Source organism: Fomitiporia mediterranea (genome assembly GCF_000271605.1).
Source record: "Fomitiporia mediterranea MF3/22 unplaced genomic scaffold FOMMEscaffold_13, whole genome shotgun sequence".
In the NCBI taxonomy this organism is placed as follows: Eukaryota; Fungi; Basidiomycota; class Agaricomycetes; order Hymenochaetales; family Hymenochaetaceae; genus Fomitiporia; species Fomitiporia mediterranea.
In genome coordinates this window covers 1,577,627-1,590,466 of record NW_006760398.1, presented here as the reverse complement: position 1 = coordinate 1,590,466, position 12,840 = coordinate 1,577,627, and the positions used below count along the sequence as shown (strand labels likewise).

Here is a 12,840-nt window from a genome sequence, read left to right as displayed (position 1 = left end):
CGGGACGTTTGAATGTAGGAGCGGATAAGTAACAAGTGCTATAAATCCGTAATAGGCTAATGGCAGAACGTTCTTTGTGCGACGTATTCTCCGATGCAACAATGTATGTTTCATCAAATACTCAATGTAATAGGCCCAAAGCAAGGTCAGAACAGTGCTGTTACGGAATACTGTGTTCTTTGAGTTATACGTAGACTTTCACGTCAGACCGAATTCTATTTTTATTACATGTGTCGATCACATGCCACGACACAGATTTCCCAATTAGGATGCGCTGTAAGTGCAGCGTGTCAGTTGCCTCGACGCGTCTTGCAACGAAAAGTAACTTCATACGCAACTTCAAAACGAACGATGGCTCGTTCACTCATTTTACTCCCTATACTAGCTGCGTTAGCTAGTGCAGCAAAGCTTGCCGTCCAAAATGCCGCTGTGTCGGTCTTGTCTTCCGAAGGCACGCAGCTGCGTGCAGAGTCGTACGTGTCATTGCTGCGTAATGCTTCGCTCTACGATTCTGACTTGTCTTTTATGATACATGGTTAAAAATCCATGAATTTATTTAGTTTGGACTTTGGTGGAAAATTACCCTCGACGCCGTTAGCACTAGGTCCAACCGACAGGCTCAAGTTGACATTCTCAATCACAGAGAAAGGGAAAGACAGCAAGGGGGTGCAACCGCACCAAACATTCCTTCGTTTCTATGATGAGACGACGGGTGAAGAAGGTATCCAACCAATCCGTGTCAACTCCGGAGGGAAGGCCAAGTTCGAGCTCGTGCGTATTATTATCATCATTTTTCATCCACCTACTCATATTAACCCTTCTTACCTGCTTGCTTTATCATCTCATTTCCGTAGAACATGGCCCGCCCACCACCTTCCTTACCACCCTCCGGCGACACACCCCTGCACGTCTCCCTCCTGATCGGTTCCTTCGTACACGACCCGCTCAAAGCGCATTTCTTCGACCTCTCCATCCCTCCTTCCGCACCCGCTCCGCAGCACTCGGAAGAAGCAACCTTCCACCCGCTCCCTGAGATCCATCACACATTCCGTCCAGAACCCAAGTCCCCACCAAGGTTCATCAGTGCAGTTTTCGCTGGCGTCGTACTCGCTCCGTGGCTCGTTCTTTTCACTCTCGTAAGTCATCTGTTCCATTCTTGCGAAAAGAATTATTTATATTTATTAATATGTTTCGGTTCTCTAACCAATTCTAAATAATATCGTATCAACGACGAACCAGCTCGTGCAAATCCCACACAAACTTCCATACCTCTTCAAACCCCAAATCCTCACTTTCGTCGGTCTCCTCGGCGCATTTGAAGGATTACTTTTGTGGTACTGGGTTGCTTTGCATCTCGGACAGGTTTTGGCATACGGTGCAATTCTGGGCTCTGTAACGATCCTCACGGGTAACCGGGCTCTTAACTCGTTGGCGAAATGGAGGACGGAAGGTAACCAAAAGTAGATGATACACCCTTCATGTTTCTTGATGAGTATGTCCGCCGTGTAAAGAGATCACAATAGTGTTGCATTTACTGCTGACATGCAAATCTATTTATTGCTTTGAAAACTGTTCGGGAAACTTGAATGCAATCGTCAAGGAACATTCTACTATCACACGTCATTTATAACAGGCCATAAACTACATCCTACACGACTCTCCTCCAAACTTGCCAAAATACGCTGCAATGACCCAAACCTATCGTGACTGAAAATACAAAGTGTCTCTTAGTCCAATTTTCAGCCAATGGATAACTTGGGAATCAGAGGTAATACATTAGAACCCTTGGGGTTTGTACAGTCGATAGTGCTCAGATTTTACTGAGAGTGGGATGTGGTGCTGCAGAATAAGAGGGGAAAATAACTTTATTTAAATAAAATAAAAAAACATACCTAGTTCCTGGTGAAGGACCAAGAGTGGGTCGAACACCCGACCTTAGGATCTGCAATCCCACGCTCTACCACTGAGCTATTAGTCCTCTTGTCCACTATTATATATTACTAACCAATAGTTCACCCTAGTGTCTCAGTCAGTGGACAGCAATATAGGACAGACAAAGCATTTCAAACTCACTACTCATCAGTCGTTGTATCTTGAGATTATTCGTAAAACTCTTGTAAACTCCGGCCATCCGTCCACAGAGACTGCTTCTAAACACTCTGTTGGACCACTAACTACCGAGCCAAAAGCGGCACCAAGGCGGACCGTAGGACTTCCGCGGCTGCAGCGGGAAGAGTAACCTAAAGGTCGTTCCTGGAATAATATAGAATTTATTTGTATGTATAGTATATAAGTTCACAACCCCGAAAGCTGTGAACCTTCCGAGGTGAACCTAACGTACGAGTCAAGAAGTAAGAGAGGAAGAGGTGGTCTCGGTCCCGGCTTGTGTTCTTGCATTACTACAGTATTAGGTACGATAGTAGTATACTCCATGAGTAAGCGAGCTGTTGGTGAGGGGGGGAGTCCTCAAGAAACTGGCCAATTGCTGTTCCCTCAGATATAGGCGCGAGTAAGTAGGTACCTCAACTCTACCCAGACCGTCGTCTAGCTAGCATATCCCTCACCCGCCTCTCCCTCTTCGCAGTTCGTTCCTCCTTCTTGAGTTTCTTCAACTGGGTAGCTGAGACGGACCCTCCATCCCTTTCTTCCTCTTCCGTACGTCGTACGAACTCATCAATCACACGTCCCATTTCTCGCTGGACTATACACTTGGTATTCTCGTCGGATTGCACGTTGCTCCAGTTTGAGTCAGGGCTCCAGCTCAAATCTGCGTCGTTTATCTCCCATTGGAAGTCGAAGCCCCATCCTCCACGTCGCGCCTTCGATGTCGACGTAATATTCCCATGTAATAGCGAACCTGCATCTGAGTCTGAGTCTGCAGGTGCACCGGATGGTTCTATCCCCGCGTCAGAACCGACAGAACTCGTCGACGGTAAAAACGGAGCGTTTGCAGATAACGCACAACCCTCTTCTCGCCACCATCGCACGAACCATTCCGCCGCGCGCGCGGTATCACGGTCCCCACCTCGCTTCAGCATGCGTAGGCGTTGCGCTAGTAAATCGAGAAAGTAGTATACGTCATTTGTCGGTGATGTGCCTGGGGGAAGCACAGAAAGGTATGCAGGTTCTGAAAGAAGGAGCGAATATTAGGGTATATCGAATCCAGGTACGCATTGAAATTTTATTTAAAAAATTGGAAGGCAAGTGTAATGATATGGACGAAAAAGCACAAAGACGAACCTTCAGGGTTCAATAAATTAAGCCGATAAAGCAAGTACTCTGCCAACGTCTCGTCGGGATAAAGACCTTGCCTAATCCCAGCTATTCGCGACCTTACTCAGTAAAACATCTCACCCGGCGTTGATGCATTTCCGGAGAAACGGCGTACCAATAAGAGCAAGCTTGATTCCCCTCTCCGCACCGAGTTCACCCTTCCCGAGAAAGGGGAGCATCACCCCGGGCGAGTCGAAAGAATAGACGAGCGGGTCTTGAGATAGTTTGAGACGCGTTGATAACGCTTTTGTTAGTCCAGGGAACGCGGATGTACGAAGTGCTTTGGGTGTTGCTGTAATAGACCGAGTTGTTCGTTAATCCAGTGACATAATAGGCATGATGAAAACGTGATAAGCGAGGCGGAAGAAAACAGACGTACGTCCCGGCATTCCCTCATTCCGAAGGGCGTTGAGTAATGTCGATTTCCCAACATTCGGCATCCCGACAACAAGGACGTTCAACTCGTTAGACACATGCGCGTTCTCACGAGCTATGCCTGGCGTTGGAGGACAACAGTAATAACGTCATACAGTCAGTGACATGTCCAAGCAAATAATTGAACAACAAATAAGGATGAACGTACTCACGAGTGTCTCGTGCAGACTTTTGACGTCCCGAGGCCGATTCCATGATGCGAATATAGTCTGCTGGTCGGGGAATCTAGATACCATTGCTCGTTGGTATGGCTACGGAGTATAGACATGATCGATAGACATTCCATGAGAGGGTAAAAAAGATCAGCCGTAAGCAATACCGAAAACGTATATGAGGACAGGGAAAGTTCGTACCTCAATTCCCCACTCCGGGACTAGGTCACGCTTATTCATGACGACTATATGCTCACAAACGAGCGACGAATGTCCACGCAATGAGGGACCAGCTCCACTCAACGGCTGGTTACTCGAATTAGAAAACGCCTGTGCAAGCTTCTGACGCTCATGCCTCCATTTTCGGAGAACGCCTAAATGATGGGGAAAGAAGACAGAATGAATGTCAGTCAAGAGTGTCATTCAACACTGACGTGATGAAACATCAATCCAGGTCAATACAATCAAAGCGGTTACTCGTAATGGAAGGGCAAGAAAGGGGCTTTGCGTAAGCTTGGCCGGTCGGCAAAGAACTGCGCTCAGACAGAGCCAATATGATCAATGACAAACAAAGCATCGCTCTTCGGCGCTGCAAATCCACTGCATCAGCGCAGTCTGTTTGTTTGTTCAACAGCGTATCCAGGGGCCTGATGACGCCTGATTGACGAACACGTATTTGCTTCTGGAAATCGGCTTTTTGAATAGACGGATATCCAAACGGCATCGAAAAAATTTCGCGAAACGAAGGTCGGGAAATAAAAACGTTAGGCACGGAAGTAAAAATCACACACCCACCCTCGAACGTCGAGTTGATACTCGTCAAAGGTAAGCGGGCATCGCGCAGCTCGAGTACGACGTCTGTACGACTGAGATAGGCGGGTAGATTACGCATGAACTGGCGCATGTGGCCCGGGTACCAAGAAGGCGGCGCGGGCAATACCATTGAAGCCATACTTTGTGCCATCGTTAACGTAACGTAAAAAGAAAGTTCCAAAACTAAAGTTTTGGCGCTCCTCGTCTTTTGAATAGCTTAGCAGTACGAATCTGAAGACTTGAAACGGAAAATGGTCCTGTTGATGCGGAATGGTTGAATGCCTTGCGTCGAGAATAGATTAATTGTCCGTGGGGTCCGAGTCAGCGCTAGTCCGGAGCACGGAGTTTGAGATCGGAACCAGTAGATCCTAATAATTTGAACTTTGCGGTGATGCAGAGTGGTCCGCGATAGTCAGAGCGGTACCGTTTAGATAGGATATGCTAAAGGAGTGATACAGCTCGGGGAACGTCACGAAGGAATTGACGATCCGCTGAGTTCGCGTCGCGGAAATGAGTTGCAGCCTGGAGGGAGTTGAGAGACCGTTATAAATGATGAGGGAAGAGTGGTCATGCAATAAGCTCCTTGATTAAGCTTATATATCACAGAGATCTCAAAGCACAGAATACCCTTCTGGAGTTCTGAGCTGACCGGCGAACTCAGAAATCACAAGTGACGCGAGTGCAAAAAACGGGGGGAAAAATTGCAACTGAGCCAAATCGACGCGTTCGATTCCTATCTTCTATCAAATCTTAACAGATGCAGAGAAAGAGAGCCTTGTGTCAGTAGTGAACAGAAGAAAGACCGGAGGGATATTAATGAAAGTCTCGTGAAAAAGTAAGAAGCGGCGTTCATAAGTGACCAATAACACGCTGCTCCTTTCGTGTGAAGAGAAAGGACTAAAACGGAAGCTATAATGGAGAGGGGGGGAATTGACTAACGGGGAGATAGCACTAGCACTGCGTAGCGGATATCAGGTCTCCCGGTACGACACAGAGCTGCAACTGCAATATTAGTTTCCAAATCAAAGGCGATGAAGCAGATGCCTCCGAGACACAGAGTGATGAAAGAGGCGAGTTGCGACCTGCGAGTAGTCGGAGTCAGAAACAGGTCTGGAAAAGAAAATGATTTCTCATCAGTGGTCGTAACGCGTCACACGTGTGACGGCTCGTGTTAATTACCGTAACCAGGATCAGAGTTTGCTTCCGATTCTGGAAGAAAAACGGCGCCAAATAAAATTCGCGAGACCAAACAAAGAGAACCCACAAACAACCCAGAAGAACGGAATACTTAGACCCTTACACTCTACACGTGGAATGCGCTAATTCGCGCAAATTAATTGCTTGGACGTGGGCCACTTATGGGGCTGGAGCTTATTGGATGACAGGACAGATTTTGTTTGTGGTTCGCGTACATTTTGCGCGGAGAATGTCTCTAAGTGGAAGCACGGTTGATCGATCGGTTAGTCAGGGGGATCGTTGGCATGCACGCGCACCGGCTGAGCCCGCCTCGGTGACTAAGGGCTTCCTCGCAACGTCCCCGTCAGTGTCTTTGAATCATTTACTCCGCATACTGGAAAGATGGTCGCTTGTGGGGCTTGCGCGCTGGCACTTTCGCGGGTAGGAGTTTCAATGTCCACTATAACATTTTAGCAATCTGCATTCTGGTTCCGTAAGCATTAATTGTACGGCATCTGGTGGATTTTGAATAGAACTTAGGCGCTGACGCCATGCGGGCGTCACTGATGGTGCATTTGTTCAAAGAAAAAAATGCAAGACTTCGGACAGCACACGGCGATGACAAATTGACAGTGTCTTGCTAGCAAGGCAGCGACATTCCAGGTATACTACGGATAGAGCGACGATAGCAGTTGAAAGGGCAATAAAGTGAAATCAAAGTAGTTCTAGATAACAGAGAAACAAGAGCCGTGAAAAAGAAGACCAAACCCAAAACAATGATAAAGTACATCCAGCGGTTGTTGAACAAAGAAAAGAGGAAGCAGGAATCGCACACGGATACGGGAAACAACCGCTGATTAGACGACAGCAAGACAATTGATAAGGTCCTTAGCGTTTTCGAGATAAATCGTAGAAAGATGGAGGCGAGAGTTATGACTTTGATTCCTCGGCGGTTAAGACGAGTATGGACCTTGGTAATTAGAGACGAGGTTTTAGAATTTTAGGCGGTAGGGGACAGCTTGGACACGGGAATTACGAACTTGGAGTGACCCAGGTATCTTTGCCTTCAGAAATGGCATCGAAGTTCTTGCCGCTGCGCAGCCGCCTTTCTACCATCACAGGGGCCTCGTCAAGGTTGATTAACTTGTTCGAAGGCGGCGGGGAACCTTCAACCCAACCCTTCCAACCTTTCCTAGAGGCAATGCGCTTCTTGCGCGGCTTGGGCTGCGGAGGAGGCGATGACGACTCAAACGCATGGTCGAGAAGTGAACGGCCATCTTCAGGAGTGCGTGGGCGCTTGGAGGAGCCGAAGGACATGGTTGACGAAATTGACGGGCCGGGTGTTGGTGGTGAGGAGAGTTCTGGTGGCGGTGTGGGTGAAACGGAGCGTGTAGGGGCAACAGCGGGTCCGCGTATACGCCAGAAGGACGACGTGCTGCTGTTGACTGTTGGCGCTCCAATTCCATGCACCGTGGTTGCCGTGGATGGCCCTGCGGAGACTGCGCCCGCGCCGATGCTGACCTGGCGACGCGTGCCGTCTGCCTGCTCTGCGCGCGCGTGCTGTTTCTTGAGCCGTTTCTTTTCCTTCTCTCTCTTCTTCCGCTCCAACCGTCTGACCCTCCTATCTTCCTCATCGCCTTCGACGGGCTTGTAGGGACCGACGCCGTTGAGGAGGCTTGTAAGGACGTCGCGAGGTGGACGCGGGTCGAAATTGCCTGCGAGAACGGTGGTGGCCGTGCGACGGCGCTTCATGGGCGGTGGACGCGACGGATAGCCATAGAGGGCGACGGACATGGTGGATGGAGTGGAGGACAAGATGGGCGTTGGAAGGAGGGAAGAGAGCAGACGTGCTTTTAGGCGTATTTGGACGTGTTGTTGTGTTGTTTAAGCAGACGAACCCCAGTCACGCGTGATAGGCGAAAGGCTATATTATGAAAACGGACCCTAACCTAGCACTTCTTTGTATTGTTTTTCGGACGCTTCGAGACGCTCGGCCTGCTTCCATCCATCAGCACACACACACTCCCCTCCTCTTCTTGGTCCGCTCTCCGTCCCTGGTCCTCCCACACTACTTTCCCAAGATCCACAGATCTCACTCTCTCCACTCCGCCGTCGCTAGATAGATAGCCAGAATACACGCATCGCATGTGAACATTGAATAGTAGTACCAAAGTAGCTATCATGGCAGACGAACCCGCACTCTCCTTCCTCACTAGGCCACGATCGACAGATCAGACAACCCATTCGAGTCAGAATACAAAACACGGGCAAGCCTCGCAGAATCTGCTGACGTCTCCTCGCTAATGTTTACACCCCTCTCGAAGCTCCAGCAGAGCGCTATATTCATATGCCTCTCAGCCTCTGCATATTATGGAAGCCCTGGTTCCGAGGCTCACTCCATTCCCATCTCTGGATCAACTGCCTTCTTTAGCATCACCCATCGAAGATGCTAGTATTATTCTCGGCTATCGCACAATCCCGGGTTCTTTCTCCTATTCAATGTTCATACGTTGCTGCCCTGTCTTCCCGCGTTCTTTGTTCTCCGTCTGCCTCCTGTAGTCACGCTCTGACAATGGTAAAGAAATCAAAGGTCGCACTGGACCTGGCTCTATTCATGCTCTGCTCACTTCTCGTCACTCCGAGTCAGCAAGAAGCCAGAAAAGAGGGTGTCAGGGTGTCGTCCCGCGACCCGAATGAGCGTGGGCCACTGTCGTGGCGTGCATTCTCTGGACCCTATCGCTGTCCAACGTGCTTTCTCTGCGGAAGATCAGGTCAACTGTCACGTAAACAGACAGGAGTAGACCATGCTTCTTACCGGCACTTCTCGAGGCATCAAGCTCTGGCGATTGCGTTTGCGGTTCATTCAGAACTTTCAGATGCTCGTCTGCTTACATGTTTGCCAATTCAGTCCCCGTGTTGCGACCGCCGATCAACGGTCCGTCGTTGGATGTCGACGACGGCCAGGGGCACGTGTGCATTAATTTTAATATTCGTGGACGAAGCACCAACAACGCCTGTGCGCCTATCTGACGCGACGGCAGATAGTGGTGCAGCAGGCATGCATACATCCATGCGCCCTGTCATAATTTACATACCGTAGCTACGGCACGCAGCTCGATCATACTCCCGAGGGACGTCCATTAAGCTCGTCTAGGTTACATGCTTATCACCGCATCCATGCACCTTATTCAGGTCTCGCCTCGGACGAGACGATATCGTTCCAATAATGCCCACCCTTTGCATGCGTGTCTTGCTATATACTCATGCACGCATCCACTTAACCGTCGCGACTGGACTCGCCTCCTCGGCAGGCACTGCAAGGCCGGACAGTGAGGCTATCACCTGCCGCACCTCCACGAACTTCGCGCCCAAACAGGGGCTTAAGCAGATCTGCGAGATATCTCGTCACCATTTAATACTGTCAGCCAGTTTGGCTGGCTGTATCTACTCGCCCTTCCCGGAGTGGCATTTCGTGAGCTTGAATATCCCGTAAATGTGCATACATACAACCCATCTCCATCATATCATCGTCATCGCCCCAACAAGCTGATCTGCATCAATTGTATGCGCTTCTCCCATTCCTGCGGACAGAAACAGAAAGCTCAGCACAGACTGAGCACCGTGCGAAAGGCAAATTATAGCCTTTCGCATTTGTCCGAAAGAGTGGAAACAGCGAGGGAAAAGGAAGCGAAGGTAGAGGGAATGAATAGAACGGGGTGGTCATGCCGTCTGACTTTGGCCAGCCCATCTGAGCCTACTGCGTGGTTGCTGCGTGTTTATTTCTGGCATGACGGAGCTTCTTGCTCGATTGCTGATGTTCTCGACTTACCACTGCATCATTGTTTATCCGTCCGCCGAGGTTTTGGCACACAATGTACGGTTCTAGGACCTTCCTGCCTTATCCATACTTCTATTGGGGTCTGCGTTTGAATGCGTAGGTAGGAAAAATCTGTCCCTCGTCCTTACCTCTCCGCGCTTGTCCTAGGGTTACTTGACTAAGTGGCGGTGGATCTATGGGTTACTAACCTCATCGAGATCTGATGCTTCAAACATTTCGCTTTCTTTCTTCCCAGTTTATTCATTCATCAACTGAAATGGAGAGTGATCATTTCAAATAAAACTCCAAACAGGCGCTAATTTCCTTCCGGATATGTGCACGCTCTTGTTGTCGACTCGACTTGACACATCGCGCGCACATCGATCGTGTACCTCTTCTCGCTCTTTAGCCTCTGACCCCTTCATTACAACAGGGTCTACTTATCGGATTCGGAACTATAGGCTGATTTCACCTGATCTTCTGAATGAACTCGTATGACGCGCTCGAGTGTTTGTTTCTGACGTCTGTTGTGACGCACCAGACTTACGTCCTCGATCGGTGGTCTAGTCTTTGGCTTACCCTGTCGTGTACCTCTAGACTCGCCTGTATGTCCTTCCAACAGGCTTCTTATTTATCGAACAAGCTGCCTGCCTTCCACAGACGTCTAAGGCACTTCTATTAATTAACCAAAATTAATGATAGACTACTTCTTTATCATTGATGACAAAACATGAAGTCGTCAATATATTTACTTTAGAATTGTAATGTAGATCTACTCAACGGCCTAGAAGAAACCTCCCAAACGACCCGGAAGCTGAGCGGATGGGTCGAACATCTTACTGTCATACTGAAAGCAGTTCATTAGTAAAGTATATGTTTTATTACTAAGTTCTAGAGTAAAATTAAATAAAGTCTCTTGACTACAGGTGATTAATCTACAAATGCAATTCTAATGTGAAACGCTCTACAGTTTGGCATCTGGAAGCACGCTGTTAATTCTGTTTGGTACTATTTTATACAGCTTTCAGTTATTTGGCCTGCTTTTGATTTTTTATACTATTAGCAATTGTTACTCTACAACTTGTATAGCCCCTGGTATTTGCGTGTTACTGATTATACTGCGGTGTCTGTTCCGGCTCTGGAAAGACTCTGGTTCAGATACAACACAGTGTGTATTATTCTCTAATATACAGTTACTATATTAACACTAATTAACTATTTTTTTACTAACAGTAGTATGAACAGTTCTGTCCAACTCGGACCAGCACTGATTTTCACGTATATAAAGATCACTAGCACGGTATTGCATTGTCTAGTCCTAGCGGCTAACTTTCAGATGTCAGTGACTGATATTGTCCTTGGTAGGGTTAGAATAATTATATATCTTTATGAACCAGCTACTTTTGACTGATTTCTTCAGTGTTGCCCTCCCTTTTTGCAGCAAATAACCGCGCATGGAGCATACATGACAACCCGCCTAGTCGCTGGCATGAGTAGAGTCACCACCAGCCATGCAGAAATTTTCGCTCATCAGTATGTCAGAGCAAACTTTATTATTTTTCTGCATTTTTCTACAGCAGGCCTGTCCTGCATATATGCTGTCAACTCTTCGGTCACTGAGCACTACTGGACTTCCTCTATCTAACCACTACATACCTACATCTAATACTTCGCTCTGCACTGAGCTATGCCTGTTCGTTTGTCGGGGTAAAAATTCACATTATTCTTGTATTTATTTATTTACCTATATTTACATTTTCTGACAAAGCAATTTTTAAAGTTCCGTTACTCCTACTTAGGCATCGACGATCTCAAATCTTCATAAGCGAACTTTATCGAAGGAAAAGAGAGAAAGAGGATCCGAAATGTCAAGGATACTTTTCTTCGCTGTCGAGAGCCAACTACAATGTGATTCGCTACTTTAGCTGTCTTGGATCTGGTGATGATGTTTTTCTCTTGGTCCAAGTTTCTGTTTTCTTTCCCGCGCCACTTTCCGACTTGAGCGTGGACGGACGGCGTTCAGTTGCGTTGCTCTTCCTTCCTTGTGTCTGGTTCTGACTTCTGGTTGGTTCTCGTATGTCTTCGCGGCTTGATGATCTGCTCTGTGCTTTACGACATCACCGCGACGGTGAGTTTTGTCGCCTAACTTACGGTCTTCAGCACCTCTGTAGCAAGTCAGCAAAGGGCAGACAAAAGTCTTCTGTATCCGCGTTCCTAGGTTTTGAGTCTTTCTCACTCATTCTATTCCAGAATCAAGCTTCTCCGCACCAAACTGAACCATCGCATGCTGTCTACCGGGGCGCTCCGCGCATCTCAACTTGGCAAATGCACACTAGCACTCATTCTTTCTATGGATGGCGCAGAACCTCATCCACCTCATTGAAATTTCAATTTCTTTCTAAAAATGTATCAAGTGATTCAAGTCCATTTGAAATGACCACAACCACTATTCGGCTTCACATGCGGGGGAGGTTCGGGAACAGCGAGATCGTGAGAGAAAGGAGAGTGGGAGAGCCCTGGAACGAATATGCTTGCGAAAACGAGGGTGACTGTGACGAGTGGTGTGGCTGGGGGACTCGCAGACGGGGGATGTAGTAATTGCTGTCTAGTTTGGGGTGGACTAGGTGGTAATAGGGTAAGGCTGACTGGGTGGGTACAAGAGTGGACTAACATTAGACATGTATATGGTTGGCTCTGTTAAGGTTTGCAACCACGTTGTATCAATGTATGGTGCATTCATTCTCGTGAGTGTGGTGCAGTCTCGTCTTAGACTTGGTTCTGCACTTGATGGATGACTCGGGCTCGGCTAGGAGCGGCTTGGAGTTTGAAAAAAAAATGCAGGCAGGCAAGATCTGTACATTTGACGGCTTGAATGTAGGATTTCAAAAGATTGAGGTAGGAATGTGCTTGCTATTTATGTACATATGTACACTTATCTGCGTGTATGCATGAAGATAGATGAGTATATGCGCAGATCATCATATGGGTGTTGAAATTTTTAGCGTTACTAGTGTGATGCTTTGATGAGCCTGTTCTGCGTCAGTTTGGTTGTCTTCTTGACCTGATTTTGATCTTTTGTTATATTCTGATGTGATGGTTATATAGAGAAGATTGATAGTAATGTTGTACCTTACTAGGGAAGCGCGCAAGGAAAGGAGGATCAATCTTTATATC

At 47.7% G+C, this 12,840-nt stretch overlaps 3 protein-coding genes and 1 non-coding gene across 4 annotated transcripts; 1 reads left to right on the top strand and 3 right to left on the bottom strand.

Annotated features, from left to right (window-relative positions):
* Positions 1-351: 351 nt before the first annotated feature.
* FOMMEDRAFT_113338 (oligosaccharyl transferase delta subunit) lies at positions 352-1,464 on the top strand (the record flags this gene model as incomplete). Its single annotated transcript, XM_007270572.1, has 4 exons — positions 352-479; positions 561-771; positions 855-1,136; positions 1,240-1,464. 4 exons carry the CDS (start codon positions 352-354, stop codon positions 1,462-1,464), a joined length of 846 nt encoding a protein of 281 aa, XP_007270634.1.
* Positions 1,465-1,906: 442 nt separating this feature from the next.
* FOMMEDRAFT_t67 lies at positions 1,907-1,978 on the bottom strand. The gene has a single exon. It is a non-coding gene; the product is annotated as a tRNA-Cys (tRNA).
* A 550-nt stretch (positions 1,979-2,528) lies between these two features.
* On the bottom strand, positions 2,529-4,824 carry FOMMEDRAFT_160979 (uncharacterized protein; the record flags this gene model as incomplete). The annotated part of the gene is made up of 7 exons (XM_007270571.1): positions 2,529-3,127; positions 3,241-3,321; positions 3,389-3,565; positions 3,653-3,769; positions 3,857-3,959; positions 4,062-4,234; positions 4,323-4,824. 7 exons carry the CDS (start codon positions 4,822-4,824, stop codon positions 2,529-2,531), a joined length of 1,752 nt encoding a protein of 583 aa, XP_007270633.1.
* Positions 4,825-6,454: 1,630 nt separating this feature from the next.
* On the bottom strand, positions 6,455-7,666 carry FOMMEDRAFT_23222 (uncharacterized protein). Its single transcript, XM_007270316.1, has 2 exons — positions 6,890-7,666; positions 6,455-6,819 (listed from the first exon to the last, which is right to left on the bottom strand). The coding sequence occupies exons 1-2, from the start codon at positions 7,641-7,643 to the stop codon at positions 6,803-6,805; spliced, it is 771 nt and encodes a 256-aa protein (XP_007270378.1). The 5' UTR covers positions 7,644-7,666; the 3' UTR covers positions 6,455-6,802.
* Between the last annotated feature and the right edge of the window lie 5,174 nt (positions 7,667-12,840).